At 23.2% G+C, this 16,530-nt stretch overlaps 1 protein-coding gene across 7 annotated transcripts in view; it reads left to right on the top strand.

The window, feature by feature from the left end:
* Positions 1-16,530, top strand: part of LOC122502536 (kalirin) — a 143,951-nt gene that overhangs the window by 36,744 nt on the left and 90,677 nt on the right. For all 7 annotated transcript variants that reach the window (XM_043612644.1, XM_043612646.1, XM_043612645.1 and 4 more), the window contains 3 exons: positions 107-298; positions 391-654; positions 11,073-11,429. In XM_043612644.1, coding sequence (XP_043468579.1) covers positions 107-298; positions 391-654; positions 11,073-11,429 — 813 coding nt within the window. The remainder of the gene's footprint in view (positions 1-106; positions 299-390; positions 655-11,072; positions 11,430-16,530) is intronic.

Below are 16,530 nucleotides of genomic sequence, written 5' to 3' on the forward strand. Positions count from 1 at the left end.
AATCATGAAAAAGAAAATGATTTTTATAAATAAATTTTATAAAAAAATTATAAAAAAATTTGGAAACAAATTTTTCAAATAATCAACTTGAATTCATCATTTTCAGGCTGCAAAGTTTGACATGTATGTCATGTACTGCAAAAACAAACCGGAGAGCAATCAATTATTGGTTGCTCATGGCGGCAATTGGTTCGAAGACTTGCAACGAAAATACAAAGTAGAACATCCGATTGCCGCGTACTTAATCAAACCAGTGCAGAGGATTACGAAGTATCAATTACTTTTAAAAGACCTTCAGGTAATTTGGAAAATTTTTCATTTTCTTTTTGACATAATTGTGATTTGAAATGTAATTTTTCGCTTAATTTTTGAAAATAAAATATTCTTTAGGCCTGTTGCCAAGAAGGTCAGGGAGAAATCAAAGATGGCCTCGAAGTGATGCTGAATGTGCCTAAAAAAGCAAACGATGCCTTACATTTAAGCCTACTAGAGGGATGCGACGTGAGATTAGATACTCTAGGAGACGTAGTCCTTCAAGACGCATTCACAGTCTGGGATCCTAAGCAACTAATCAGAAAAGGCAGAGATCGACACATTTTTCTCTTTGAACTTTATCTTCTATTTAGCAAAGAAGTGAAAGATTCTGCCGGCAAGGTTTGTACCCTATTCGAATTTACCTAATCTTCCTTTGATTTTAATGAAATTCTTTTCCAAAATTCAATTATTTCGATAAATATCAAAATTCTTCTCAAGAATTCAATTATTGTAAAAAATTTTAATTAAATTCTTGGCAAAATTTCAATTATTTAAAAAAAATTTAATAAAATACATACTTTGCACGAATTCAATTATTTTTATAAATTTTAATGAATATCTCGTCAGGAATTCAATTATTTTTATAAATAGCAAAATTTTTCGCCAAAAATTCAATTATTTTCAAAAATTTAAATAAAATTTTTTGCAACATTTCAATTAACAACAAAATTGCATAAATTCTTCCCATAAAATCAATTATTCTAAGGAATTTTAATAAAATTCTTTTTATAAATTCAATTATTTTTATAAATAATAAAATTTCCACAGGAATTTAATTATTTTTAAACAGAATTTTCATAAAATTTTTCGAAAAAAAACAATTATTTAAAATTAATTTTATAAAATTCTTCGCTAGAATTCAATTATTTAAAAAAAATTAATAAAGTTCTTTGTAGGAATTCAACTATTTTTAAAAATTTTAATAAAATTCGTTGGAAGAATTCAATTATTTTAAAAAATTCTCGGCAAAACTTTCAATTATTTTCAAAGATTTTCCTCAATTCAATGATTTTTAATATCGGCTATTTTAATAAAATTTTCCAAAAGAATTCAATTATTTAAAAAAATTTTAATAAAATTCTGCGCAAACATTGAATTATATTCATAAAATAATAAAAATTTCACAAGGAATTCAATTATTTACAAACTTTTTTTATAAATTTCTTCGCAATTATTTAATTATTTTCATAAATAATAAAATTTTTTACAAGAATTCAATTATTTTCATAAATAATAAAATTTTTACAGGGATTCAATTATTTTCAAAATTTTTAAAAAATTCTCGTCAAGAATTAAATTATCTTTATAAATTGATTGGGAAATTCTTCTCTTAATTATAAAATTTTTACAGGGATTCAATTATTTTCAAAATTGTTTAAAAATTCTCATCAAGAATTAAATTATCTTTATAAATCGATAGTGAAATTCTTCTAAAAAATTAAATTATTGTCAAAAATTTTTTTTAAATTCTTCTCAAGAAGTCAATTATTTTCAAAAATTTCAATAAAATTCTTCTCATGAATTTAATTATTTTCAAAAATTATTATTTAAATTCTTCTCAGGAATTCAATTATTTTTAAAAATTTAATAAAATTCTTCAAGAAGTTTTCAATTATTTTCAAAAATTGTTATAAAATTCTTTAATATAATAAATTTCATTAAAATTTTAATTAAATGCCTTAAAGGAAATTAAATATTTCCAAAAGTTGATAATACAATTCTTCGTAGAAATTAAATTTTTAAGAAACATTCAATATTATTTATTTTTGTATTTAAAATAATTGATTTCTCGTAGAATTAAATTATTGTTTTTTGTACTTTTTTTAACTAACAATTCTGTAGAATTAATTTTTTTGGAAAAGTTTAATTCAATAATAATTGATGTTATTGATTTAAAGTAGAATTTTAGTTAAAAATTCTAAAAAATGTTAATTGAATTGAAATGATAAAAATAATTTTGAAGAATTATAATTTAACAATTGACAAAATAAAAATGCATGTAAAATAATTTAATTTCAAAAGAGTTACAATTAAAATTTTTAGTAATTAGTTAATTTTAAAAATATAAATTAAACATTTTTTTAAAATCATTGAAGTTTTGAAAAATATTATTAAAAATTTTTATATTATAAACAATTAGAATTTTCTAAAATGATGGAAATTTTCTAAAAATTCCATAAAGAATAATTGAATTTCTTCAAGTATTGAAATTTTTGAAAATAATCGGGAAAAGTTCGTTATAGTAATAAATTTTTAGATAGACGTCCTCAATGTTTTTTAATCAATTGTTTACTTCCAAAAATTGTTTTAAATTGAATTTTGAAATTTAAAATTGAATCAGAGTAAAAGTCAAAATTCCATCTGAATATCAAGGAAAATTCATGGAAAAGAAAAATTAAATTTTATATTTTATTCATTATCAAGTTATGATTTTAGTCCTAATTGCCTTTTTCGTGTTTACATAATAAACTTTATAATCAAATTTTATTGAAAAAAATAAACGGAAGTAATTATATTTTTGTCACACTACAAAAAATTTAAATCTTGTTACAAATCAAATACCGTTATAAAAAAAAAATCAAAAGCACATATTCTTCAATATTCACACAGTAAAAAAGAAACTTTTTATATGACTTACAATCTTGATTTGTAATTTTAAAAAAAAGCCTGTAAAATTATGTCTTTAAAAGTAGCGAGTTTAAACTCATTCTTGTGAACTTAATACTTTGAAAGTAGCAGTTTCACAACTTTTTGTTTCAAAGTAGGTAATAAATAGGCCTTTTTATTACCTACATTGAAAGTGGTAAATTTACAAAAAGTTGAAACAGTGCTACTTTAAAAGTATTAAGTTCACAAGAGCGAGTGCTTTTTAAAGACCAAGTTTTACAGATTTCTATAAAATTACAAATCAAAACTATAAGTCGTATCAAATGCTTTTTTTCAGTGCAAATGAAAGGATTGAATAAAATGTCATCTAGAAACGATTTGCCAGGATTATTATTATTATTAATAAAAAAATCAATTTTATCATTTGTGTTTATTAGCTTTAAGTAACTCTATATGTTCAATCAGTTTTAATAAAACTTCAAACTGAAAGTTATTTTCAGGACCAAATAACAATAGAATTAAAATTTCTTTTATTAAAATTAATTTTAAAACAAAATCTTTTTCTTCTTCAAATTTAATGAAAATTCTTTATTATTTAAAAAATATATTTTTTCGGACAGTTTTTTTTAAATCAATAACAAAATTAAGAATTATTTAAGCGACTCTTGTTTAAATCGCCAAGATAGTTCTAGTTAGAATTTGAATGTAAGCTATTTTTTAGATTAAAAAATTAAACTTTTTAGTACCATTGAAACAATCCAAATTTTGCACTTGCGGTAATTAATTGAAAAAAAGTAACAAGAAGTAGATTTAAGACTGAAAAGAAGCAGTAAAAAAGTAGCTATCTAAAAATTTAATTTGACGACTGAAAAAACTCGTTTTAGTCGACTCAATGAGCAAAAAAGGGAACTCATTTCATTCATGGTTATCACAAAAATTAGATTACGTATTTTTCTAATTTCCAGAAAGAATATTAACTTCTTTCCTTATCCTGGTAATGAGTTCATTTCTAAATTTTTTTAAACTTCAACTATTTTCCAAACATTCAATTTGGATTCTTCAAAAATACGATTTTCTTTCAAAATAATTTTCAGAAGTAAAATATAAAATTTCTTAAAATATAAAATTAATTTCAATGAAATATGACAAAATTTTCAGTTGTTTCAATTTTTTAAAATTACTAGCCAAACTATCCGCGCGCAAGCGCGCGGGAATGTTGTATGGGGCTGCTTATTTTAAACAATTTAAAAAATTTTAAAGAAATAATTATTATAACCTAACAAAGAGATTTAACTAACTAAAATTCAAATAATTTCACTCAATGGTCTCAATTTAAATAGAATTTACATTACTAGACTTAAACTATGGCTAGAACAATTACAATTAGTATCTGGGTCATCTTTTGCATTGCTTATTTTATAAAGCCATTTTAAATTGAATACTTTTTAAAGAAATAATAATTATTACACACTGAAAAAAGTTTTACTTGAAATAGCGATAAGTTTCTCTAGAATAACGAAAGTATTAATTGAAGCACTAAATAATTTCGCTACTAAAGTGAAATCTGTAGTTCATCCAGCTAAATATTTTTTGCCGTGCATAACGAAAAAAGAATTAAATTAACATCAGATTTTCTACATTCAAAAAAAACGAATTCAAATAGAAATTAATCATTTTACAACTTAACCAAATTCACCCCAGAAATCACTGAATTCGATAATTTAGAAGAAAGTCAGACAAAAGCAGGGTTCCTACAGAATCTGGAAATCATGGAAATCATGGAAATGGTATGGAATTTTTAAAAGGCTTCTGTAAATCATGGAAAAGGCCTGTAATTTTTAAAAAATTCTAAATTTTTTCAGTTTTCCATTTTTTTTTCTTGAATAAAAATTCAAATAATAATAAAGCTAAATGGTATAAAAGCGAAAAAAAATGTTGAATTTTAAGAAATTCAATTTTTCGGATTTTTGATAATTTTTTATTTTTTTCCAAAGAGTCGAGACAATTTAATATGTAAAGTATTTTCCAAAAGCACAAAAATAATGAAGCTAAATCCCATAAAAAAGAAGAAAAAATGTTGAATTTTAAGAAAAACGGATTTTTGAAATTTTTCGAATTTTTGATAATTTTAGATTTTTTACCAAAGAGTCGAGACTATTAAATATGTAAAGTATTTTCCAAAAGCACAAAAATAATGAAGCTAAATCCCATAAAAGAGAGAAAAAAATGTTGAATTTTAAGAAAAACGGATTTTTGAAATTTTTCGAATTTTTGATAATTTTAGATTTTTTACCAATGATTCGAGACAATTTAATAAGTAAAGTATTTTCCAAAAGCACAAAAATAATGAAGCTAAATCCCATAAAAGAGAAGAAAAAATGTTGAATTTTAAGAAATTCGGATTTTTGAATTTTTGATAATTTTCATTAATTTTAGATTTTTTACCAAAGAGTCGAGACAATTTAATAAGTAAAGTATTTTCCAAAAGCACAAAAATAATGAAGCTAAATCCCATAAAAGAGAAGAAAAAATGTTGAATTTTAAGAAATTCGGATTTTCGAATTTTTGATAATTTTCATTAATTTTAGATTTTTTACCAAAGAGTCGAGACAATTTAATAAGTAAAGTATTTTCCAAAAGCACAAAAATAATGAAGCTAAATCCCATAAAAGAGAAGAAAAAATGTTGAATTTTAAGAAATTCGGATTTTCGAATTTTTGATAATTTTCATTAATTTTAGATTTTTTACCAAAGAGTCGAGACAATTTAATAAGTAAAGTATTTTCCAAAAGCACAAAAATAATGAAGCTAAGTCCTATAAAAGAGAGGAAAAAATGTTGAATTTTAAGAAAATCGGATTTTTGAATTTTTGATAATTTTCGGTAATTTTAGATTTGTTACCAAAGAGTCGAGACAATTTAATATGTAAAGTATTTTCCAAAGCACAAAAATAATGAAGCTAAATTATATAAAAAAGAAGAAAAAATGTTGAATTTTAAGAAAAACGGATTTTTGAAATTTTTCGATTTTTCGGTAATTTTAGATATTTTACCAAAGAGTCGAGACTATTAAATAAGTAAAGCATTTTCCAAAAGCACAAAAATAATGAAGCTAAATCCCATAAAAGAGAGGAAAAAATGTTGAATTTTAAGAAAATCGGATTTATGAATTTTTGATAATTTTAGATATTTTACCAAAGAGTCGTGACAATTTAATAAGTAAAGTATTTTCCAAAAGCACAAAAATAATGAAGCTAAATCCCGTAAAAGAGAAGAAAAAATGTTGAATTTTAAGAAAAACGGATTTTTGAAATTTTTCGAATTTTTGATAATTTTAGATTTTTTACCAAAGAGTCGAGACTATTAAATATGTAAAGTATTTTCCAAAAGCACAAAAATAATGAAGCTAAATCCTATAAAAGAGAGGAAAAAATGTTGAATTTTAAGAAATTCGGATTTTTGAATTTTTGATAATTTTCGATAATTTTCGATAATTTTAGATTTGTTACCAAAGAGTCGAGACAATTTAATATGTAAAGTATTTGGGGCCGTACACATAATACGTCACGCGATTTTTGACCATTTTCGACCCCTCCCTCCCCCTATGTCACACTTCGTCACAAACCTTGAACCCCTCCCTCCCCCTACGTCACGTCACACACGTAAATTTCACTGTAAATTTTATACATTGGACATTATATATTATATACAACACTCTAAATTATTGAATCAGTTAGAAATAACTGATTTAGAAGCAAGAAATCAGTCACTAATTCAAATAGTAATATTTTTTTTCTGACAATTAGTTAAAAATAACTGATGTTTCAATAAAATTTTTTTGGATTGATTTAATTATTAGTCACGTTTAACTACCTACATAGCACCGAAACTTTCCTAACAATTTATTGAAGGCAAGCTTCGAAATATTTAAATGCAATGTTTAGTAAAAATTGTATAAAGATTTAAATATCCCACTTCAATAAATGTTTAGCGCGAAACATTCCTGAAAATTTAACTTAAATTTTCAGCAAAATTTTTACGAAAGTATAGTCAAAAGTGTAATTAAATGTTCAGGAAAGTTTCAAGCTATATTTTTAAGAAAATTTGACGATAAACATTTATTGGAGTGAGAAATTTAAATCTTTACACAATTTTAAATAAACTAATTGCTAGTAAACTTTTCGAAGTATGCAAGCAAATCTTTAATATACATATATTTAGAAAAGTTTCGGTGTTTTGTGGATAATTTTTCAGTTATTTTTAACTGATTCAGATACAAAAAGACAGTCACTGCTGATTGCCAGTTTAAACCATGATTTTTAACTGATTCAAATTAAGAGAATATATTACTTATCATATTATAAATAATATACCAATAGATGTTAAACAGGTACATATAATAGATATTAAATAGTTTAGAGCATTTTTAACATGTTTTATTTAGAAAAAGTGCCATTGTCACATATAATTTCTTATAATCTTTGAATTTAAAAGATTGTGACATAACACATGAGTTCACCCCCCCCTCCCCCATGTCACACTTAGTCACAATTCTCAGACCCCCTCCCTCCCCCTAGCCGCGTGACGTATTATGTGTACGGCCCCTTTTCCAAAAGCACAAGAATAATGAAGCTAAACCCTATAAAAGAGAAGAAAAAATGTTGAATTTTAAGAAAATCATATTTTTGAATTTTTTCGAATTTTTGATAATTTTAGATTTTTTACCAAAGAGTCGAGACAATTTAATAAGTAAAGTATTTTCCAAAAGCACAAAAATAATGAAGCTAAATCCTATAAAAGAGAGGAAAAAATGTTGAATTTTAAGAAATTCGGATTTTTGAATTTTTGATAATTTTCGATAATTTTAGATTTGTTACCAAAGAGTCGAGACAATTTAATATGTAAAGTATTTTCCAAAAGCACAAAAATAATGAAGCTAAATCCCATAAAAAAGAAGAAAAAATGTTGAATTTTAAGAAAAACGGATTTTTGAAATTTTTCGAATTTTTGATAATTTTACATTTTTTACCAAAGATTCGAGACTATTAAATATGTAAAGTATTTTCCAAAAGCACAAAAATAATGAAGCTAAATTATATAAAAAAGAAAAAAAAATGTTAAATTTTAAGAAATTTGGATTTTTGATAATTTTCGATAATTTTAGATTTTTTACCAAAGAGTCGAGACAATTTAATAAGTAAAGTTTTTTGCAAAAGCACAAAAATAATGAAGCTAAATCCCATAAAAGAGAGGAAAGAATGTTGAATTTTAAGAAAATCGGATTTTTGAATTTTTTCGAATTTTTGATAATTTTTGATTTTTTACCAAAGAGTCGAGACAATTTAATAAGTAAAGTATTTTCCACATTAAAAAGTTTGACATTAAAAAATATATAAAAAATGCCAATACTTAACCCACAAAATTAAATTTTCAAAACAAACAAATGAATGCAGATAATTTGCTAACGGAAAGGAAACTTACGATTATTATAATGTATATATGTATATTTCTATTTTCTATCAAAACTTATAAAAAACAAAAGAATAACTATAACTAACTTCAAGTGTGGACAGAGATCCGGAAATCTGGAATCACGACGATTATTATATATAATTTTTAGAAATTTAATTATCTTCAAAAAATTATTTATTTAAAAATGAACTTATTGTTGTTTTCGAATAATTTTACAATTAAATTAAATAAATGTAATAGAACATTTTTTTTTTAGTATCTAAGTAATCATTATTAGAGTAAATCAGAATATTCTTTAGGATTTGGGAAAAAGTCTAAATTTTGTATGGAAATCAGGGAAAACAAAATTTAATGTTTGTGGCAACTCTGTTAAAGAAATTCTTTTTTTCTTTATAAAAAAAGTAGTAAACTATCGAATTCAAATGCTAGTGAAAGAATTTTTTTCTACTTTAAATCGACTAAAACGAATTTGTTGCGCCTTAAAGTCGATTCAAGGCCTGTAATGTTTATCAAAAATAATGATTACTTAAATGAAACGTTTAATTGTTTAAAATTAAATTCTTGACAGTTCTACCAAAACGAATTAAAAATTTAAATTGTTTTTTCCTTTGAAATTAATTTTTTGTTTCTAAAAATTATCTTTTTTAATTGAACTACTCTTGATTTTTTATAGAGGTCAGAAAAAAAATTCTGACAGCTCTGTTAATTGATATAAATATATAAATTAAATGAAGGAATTTATTTAAAATAATATTTTTAATCAAAATAATCTATTTTTTTAATTTTGGCCCCTAAATGTACCCAATTTTGAAAATTTCCAGTATTTTTCTCGTCGAAGGAAAACAATTATTTTAAATAATTTTTAAGTAATTCTGCACAAGAATTCAATTAATTTGATAACCAACAAAATTCTCCCCATAAAATCAATTATTTTAAGGATTTTTAATGAAACTCTTTTCCAAAATTCAATTCAAATTCTTGGCAAAATTTAAATTATTTAAACAAAATGTAATAAAATGCTTTTGCACGAATTCGATTATTTTTATAAATTTTAATGAATATCTCGTCAAGAATTCAATTATTTTCATAAAGAATAAAATTTCCACAGAAATTTAATTATTTTTAAACACAATTTTCATAAAATTTTTCGAAAAAAACAATAATTTAAAATCATTTTTATAAAATTCTTCGCTAGAATTCAATTATTTAAATAAAAAATTAATAAAGTTCTTTCTAGGAATTCAACTATTTTTAAAAAATTTAATAAAATTCGTTGCAAGAATTCAATTATTTTAAAAAAGTCTAGGTTAAACTTTCAATTATTTTCAAAGATTTTCCTCAATTTAATGATTTTTAATATCTACTATTTTAATAAATTTTTCTAAAAGGATTCAATTATTTACAAATTTTTTATAAATTTCTTCGCAATAATTTCATTATTTTTACAAATAATAAAATTTTGTACAAGAATTCAATTATTTTCATAAATTATAAAATTTTTACAGGGATTCAATTATTTTCAAAATTGTTTAAAAATTCTCATCAAGAATTAAATTGTCTTTATAAATCGATAGGGAAATTCTTCTAAAAAATTAAATTATTGTCAAAATTTTTTTTAAAATTCTTCTCAAGAAGTCAATTATTTTCAAAAATTTCAATAAAATTCTTCTCATAAATACAATTATTTTCAAAAATTATTATTTAAATTCTTCTCAGGAATTCAATTATTTTCAAAAATTTAATAAAATTCTTCAAGAAGTTTTCAATTATTTTCAAAAATTGTTATAAAATTCTTTAATATAATAAATTTCATTAAAATTTTAATGAAAATTATTAAAATTATTATTAATTATTAAATTCCTAAAAAAAAAATTAAATATTTTCAAAATTTGTTAATACAATTCTTCGTAAAAATTAAATTTTAAGAAACATTCAATATTATTTATTTTTGTATTTAAACTAATTGATTTCTCGTAGAATTAAATTATTGTTTTTCGTACTTTTTTTAACTAACAATTCTGTAGAATTAATTTTTTTGAAAAAGTTTAATTGAATAATAATTGATGTTATTGATTTAAAGTAGAATTTTAGTTAAAAATTCTAGAGAATGTTAATTGAATTGAAATGATACAAATAATTTCGAAGAAATTACACTTACAATATTCTTATAATAATAAACTAATGGTTTTGTCAGTCTCTTTATGTTTTGTAACAATTTTTTTTTAAATTGTTTAATTTCAATAAGGTTTGAATTAGAAATTTTTGAATATTTTAATTCAAATGAAAAAAAAAATGATTTAATATTCATTTTAAATAAAATTATTGATGTTTTCGAATAATTTGACTTTTGAAGAAATTTATAAATTAATTTAATTGAACATTTTTTGAGTATTTAATAATTTTGAGAGTAAATCAGAATATTCTTTAGGGTCAGGGAAAAATATGAGTCAAAGTTGTGTTTAGAAATGAGGGAAAAGTGAGGGAAAAATAAAGTTAAATTTTTGTGAGAACCCTGTATAAATAAATTATATTTTTATCTTCATTTAACCAATTTTTATGGTCCCCTAAAAGTCCCCTATTTTCCCTAAAATACTTTTTAGGGGCATTGTAAAGCCTGAAGTAGAATTGGTTAATTTTCTAGTTGTTCGCTAAAGTATTGGTTTCTTTGAATGTTCGCAGGTGAAATATATTTATAAAAGTAGACTAATGACATCGGAGTTGGGTGTCACTGAACACATAGAAGGCGACGAGTGCAAGTTCGCCGTTTGGACAGGACGAGCGCCGACGAGCGACACTCGCGTGGTCCTGAGGGCCAATTCTCTGGAGGCGAAGCAACTTTGGGTGAAGAGACTTCGAGAGGTCATTCAGGAGACGTACTTCAGTCTCAGCATGCCGAAGAGCCCCGCCAAGAAGAGTTCCAGTCAGCGATCCAGTAGGGACCTGGAGGAGTGTGCTTCGCTCGACGACAGTGTCGAAAATCTCGACAGGAATTCCCTGGCATCTTTCGGATCGACAAACACCACCGACTCTGACAAGGTACGTTCGATTTCAGTTATTTGCATTTTATATCACAAGAGGGATTCAATTTTTTTTTTATTCACTTTTTTCTTTCTACAAAAAAATGGCAATTCGATTAAATCAAAATTTTCGTTTTTTTGGATTGTTCTGGAACTCTGGTAAATTTTTTCAAGAAAATTTTTTCAAAAGGGAATTTTTTAACTCCTTTTTTCAAAAATAAACCATTTTTTTTATTTTTACAAGAACTGACTCTTTTTTCATGGATTTTCATGGATTTTTCTAAAATATATTTTTACCTTCTCATCGTTAATGAAAATATCAATAATAATAATTGGCTTTTCCTTAGGACACTAAATTGACGCATGACGTTATTCTGCTCTGCATTTTGAAATATTGAACGTAAATAGCGGAGAGTTTTCCTCAATTTATGCTTGTAATATGGAAAAGAGTGGCTGGCGTTAATGGATTAATTGATCTAAAGCTCCGTCACATCCAATAGAATTGCATTCACAGATGATTTGTTTGTTGTTTCAAATCACAGATATCTTTCGATGAATATACAAAACTTTCGTTTATTGACGAAGATCTAATTTTAGGTTTTAACTTTTCGCTTTAGGTTTCATTTTTATTCTTTTGAAAATGAAAAATATTCATTGATAATTTCTGTTTTGAAATTGGTTGCATCGATTGGGTCGATTTGTCCCAATATAATGAGTGGACAGTTTTATTTTTCCGCATTGCAGATTGGACGGTCTTTTTTATTTGAAAAAAACTCGTAGTCTCTATAGGGTGATTAAAGTCGTAGATTGTTCACGGTGAAATTCGATATCAGACATTTCTGTCGAGTAGATAACAAGTTGGATGGGAGCACGTGCTTTGGGTTACGATAGTCTGCACAGAGGCAAAAATCGATCCTCTGCAGCTAACGCGAGCAGAGTTTGTCCCTTTTGCATTCGCAAATTCCCAGATGCGATCCTCCAAAGGGTCGCATTTATTTTATTTTCATTTTATCGAAAAATTTTACATTCTTCAAAATGATCATTTTCGATTCGTTTTCCCTATTGTATTTAATTTCGACATTTAACCACAACTTGAGTTTAATTACATTCGAACTGAATTTATCTTTTTCTTTTTTAATGAATGTTTATTAATTTAAAAACTTTATTGTGTTTTTTTACGTTAAAGCGACAAGTTTTGAAATGAGGTAAAAATTATTAAACCTGGGTTGCCACAAAAATTTTATTTTATTTTTTCCTAATTCTCAGACAAAATTTTTACTTTTTCTCTGTCCCTAAAGAATATTATGATTCACTCTAAAAATTATTAGACACTCAACAAAATATTCTATTATATTTATTTATGAATTTCTTTATTTTAATTCAATTATTAATTTCTAGAATTTTTAACTAAAATTCTTTTTTAAAACAATTATTTCGTTTAAATTAGCAAATTCTTCAATGAAATATATATTAGAAAGTAAAAACTCCAAATAATTTCAACAGAATTGAAATTAAAATAATTATTAATAAATAATAAAATTAGTTCTATAAAATTGTGAATTAAAAGTCGAAAAATTCAGATTTTCAAAGATTTGTGTTTAAAATCTTTTCAAAATTCAATTATTTCTAAAAGTTGCTATTATTTGTAACTTCTGTAAAATTTAATTTTCATTAGAGTTTTTAACCAAAATTCTACCAAATTATTTTTAATAACCAATTAAATTATATTAAAAAGTTCAACTAGTTCCAAAAGAATTTGAATTATCAAAATTTTGCAAAAAAAACTAAGTTCTTTCAAATTTCTAATTTAATTCATTCAAAATTCAAATTTTCTAAAAGTCAAAATAATAGAAATTCTGCAAAGAAATTTATCAACATTTTTAAGAATAATTGAATTCTGATATTTTATTAAAATTTTATTAAAAATAGTTTAATTGTAAAAAATTCCAAATAATTGAAATTCAGAGAAAAAATTTTTAAAAAATTTAAGAATAATTGAATTCCTTCGAGAAATTTTATTGAAAATAATTGAAGTCTTCCGAAGAATTGAAAATATTTCTAATTTTCCACGTAAATATATCAAACATTTAAAGAATAATTGAATTCATGCGAGAAATTTAAAATAATTGAAATTTTGCAGAGAAATTAGTTAAAATTTTAAAGAATTAATTCAATTTAGATATTTTAATAAAATTTTGTTGAAAATAATTGAATTATTGCAAAGAATTTAAAAATAATTAAAATTTTGACAAGAAATCTATAAAAAAAAATTTAAGAATAATTGAATTCTTTCCAGAAATTTTATTGAATATAATTGAAATTCTGCTAAGAAATTTATCAAAAATTTTAAGAATTATTGAATTCTTTCGAGAATTTTTTTTTAAAAATAATTAAATTTTGGAAATTTTTAATAAAATTTCAAACTAAATTCATTAAACATTCAAATTTTCTAAAATTTCAAATCGAAAGCTTTTGAAATTCATTTATTAATGAAAATTATAAATGCAACTCTTATAAAATTAAATTATTTTTGAAAATTTTTCAGGAAAATGATTTATTAATTAATTCCCTGATTTTTCTCTAATTTCCCTAATTTTTTTCTGAATTCTCTAATTTCCCTGAATCAGAGTTTTGTTTCTTTATTTTCAAAGAAAACTTTGTTTTTTGATAAAAGTTATCAATGAGAAAGAGAAGTTATCCAACAAATTTTTGTTGTTTTCTAAAAAAAAAAATAGAATTTTGTAACAAAAATTGTAATTTCAAATCAAAATCTCGCAAATTATTTTTATTATCATTCTATACAAAACTTTGTCAAAACGAAATTATGCAGGTTATTTTTCTTTATTTATAAAAAAATATTAGAAAATTATTATTAATAAATGAAAAATATTTTACATATTTTCTGTTCCTCAATAACAATATTATTCCCAAAAATTCTGTTTCTTTTAGGAAAAATATAATTTGCCTAATTTATTAATCACAATTTTTGTAGAGAATTCTGTTTTTTCAACCCATTGAGAATCAAATTTTTTCTAAAAAAAAACGTATTTTTTGATTTTTAAACAAGCTTTTCAAAGGAAAGTTCTTTTAAGGTTTTTTATTTGAAGACCAATATTTGGAAAAGGAAATTTACCAGTTTAGACGAAAAATATTATTTCAATATTCAACTTTTTAAAATCAAGAAATTTATGCACGAGTCAATGAAAAAATGTTCATGTTGACTGTTCTCAAAGGGTTATAGAAATAATTTGCTCCGTTTCTATTTCTCAATTTTTACAACTTTTAAAGAAAATTTCAATTTTTTTTTTAGAAATAAAGTTGGGAAAATGTTTAGAACTTCGATTTGTCAATCACAATTTTTAATTGGAAATGAAACAGAATTTTGAAAGGATTTTTTTTTTAAATAAGGTAAAGAATCGATTTGTAAATCATACTTTTTACTCTATTTTTCGTTTCTTTTTGAGAAAAAAAAATGGAAATAATTAGCATAATTTCTATTTTGTATCACAAATTTTGCAAAAGAATTTCCAGTTTTTTTTTTAAGGGAAATGAAAGGATAAAACATTTAACAAATTCACTTTTCAACGGAGCCTTGCTTTTGGAGAATTACTCATATTCGCTAATTAGAATCTTTAGTATTTTATCGCTGTTTCAGATAATTAGAGAGTGCAATTGACTTCTATCGATTTTCTGATGGGGCTAAATTTTGCTTATCATTTTTTTTTTTTTTTTGAAAAAAGCTTTTGTCTTTAAGTTTAAATTTTCTTACAAATTGGCACTTTGAATATTATTTAAAGAATACTAAGCATTTTTCTTTGTTTTTTTTATTTAGAAGAATTTAGAAGAATTTAGAAGTATTTGGAAGGGAATTAAATTTGTTTTTTATTGTATAAAAAAATTAGAAATATTAATTATTATTGTTAAATATTTATTGAAATTAAAAGCAGAAACTTTATTTTATTTAGTTACTTACAAAGTGGAATTGTCTCGCTGAGTAAAATTTCTAGACCTGAATATTTTTACGTGGGAAACATCCTGGATGTGAATACAATTTGAATTGTTGAAATCCAATGCAGTGGAAAGAATGTTTTCTCCTGATTTGAAAATTTTAACATTTTTGTTAAATATTTATTTTTGTTTCTATTTTATCGAATGATAGAAAGTTGTTGTTGTTTGAAAATTGACAAAAGTAAAGTAGAATTTCGATGGAGTTGAAGATTCGTTTTTGAAAACTCGTGTTTATAATACGAGTTGTTTGAACCAATTTGATGCACCTGAAATGGGTCAAACGGATTCCCTTTTAGGTCAAGTGGAATTTCTTTTAAAGGGTTCGTTCCACATACTCATAAATAGATAAATCGATGTACTAGATTGACTGCTCGATAAATAAAAAATAGCTTCTTCTTCTTTTTCCTTTAATTGACTGTTAATTTATTTTGTAGATTGCAGGCTTCACACTTATCTACTAAAACCAACTATTTACTACTTTTTTTACGTATTGCTACTATTTCGATACATATTTGAGATTTGTGACACTGAAAGCTACTTTTTCTTTTTTTAAAAGTTTTTAAGCTAATTAATTAGTTTTTTATTAATTAATAAGCTAATTGAAATAAAAAAATATTCTCGAAAATTTGTTTAATTTCTTAGAATCAATTCAATTTTTTTGAAAAATTTTAAGAAAATTTTTCGTAAGAATTCAATTATTTTCGAAATATCCACTATTATTTAATAAAATTTTCCAAAATAATTCAATTAATTAAAATACAATTTTCATTGAATTTTTTCGAAAAAAATCAATTATTTAAAAGAATTTTTATAAAATTCTTCTCGGAAATTCAATTATTATTTGAAAATTTTAATGCAACTCTTCACTGAAATTCAATTATTTTTAAAAATTTTATTAAAATTCTATAAATAAGAATTGAATTATTTTCAATTAAATTTTAATTAAATTCGTCGTGAAAAAATTGTAAGAATTCAATTATTCAAGTAAATAATAAAATTCTTCTCTGGAATTTAATTATTTTCATGAATAATAAAATACTTTAGATAAATTCAGTTATTTTGAATATAATTTTAATAAGCTTCTTCACAGAAATTTAATTATTTTCATATAG

This window comes from Leptopilina heterotoma, unplaced genomic scaffold (genome assembly GCF_015476425.1).
Source record: "Leptopilina heterotoma isolate Lh14 unplaced genomic scaffold, ASM1547642v1 Lhet_232, whole genome shotgun sequence".
Lineage (NCBI taxonomy): Eukaryota > Metazoa > Arthropoda > Insecta > Hymenoptera > Figitidae > Leptopilina > Leptopilina heterotoma.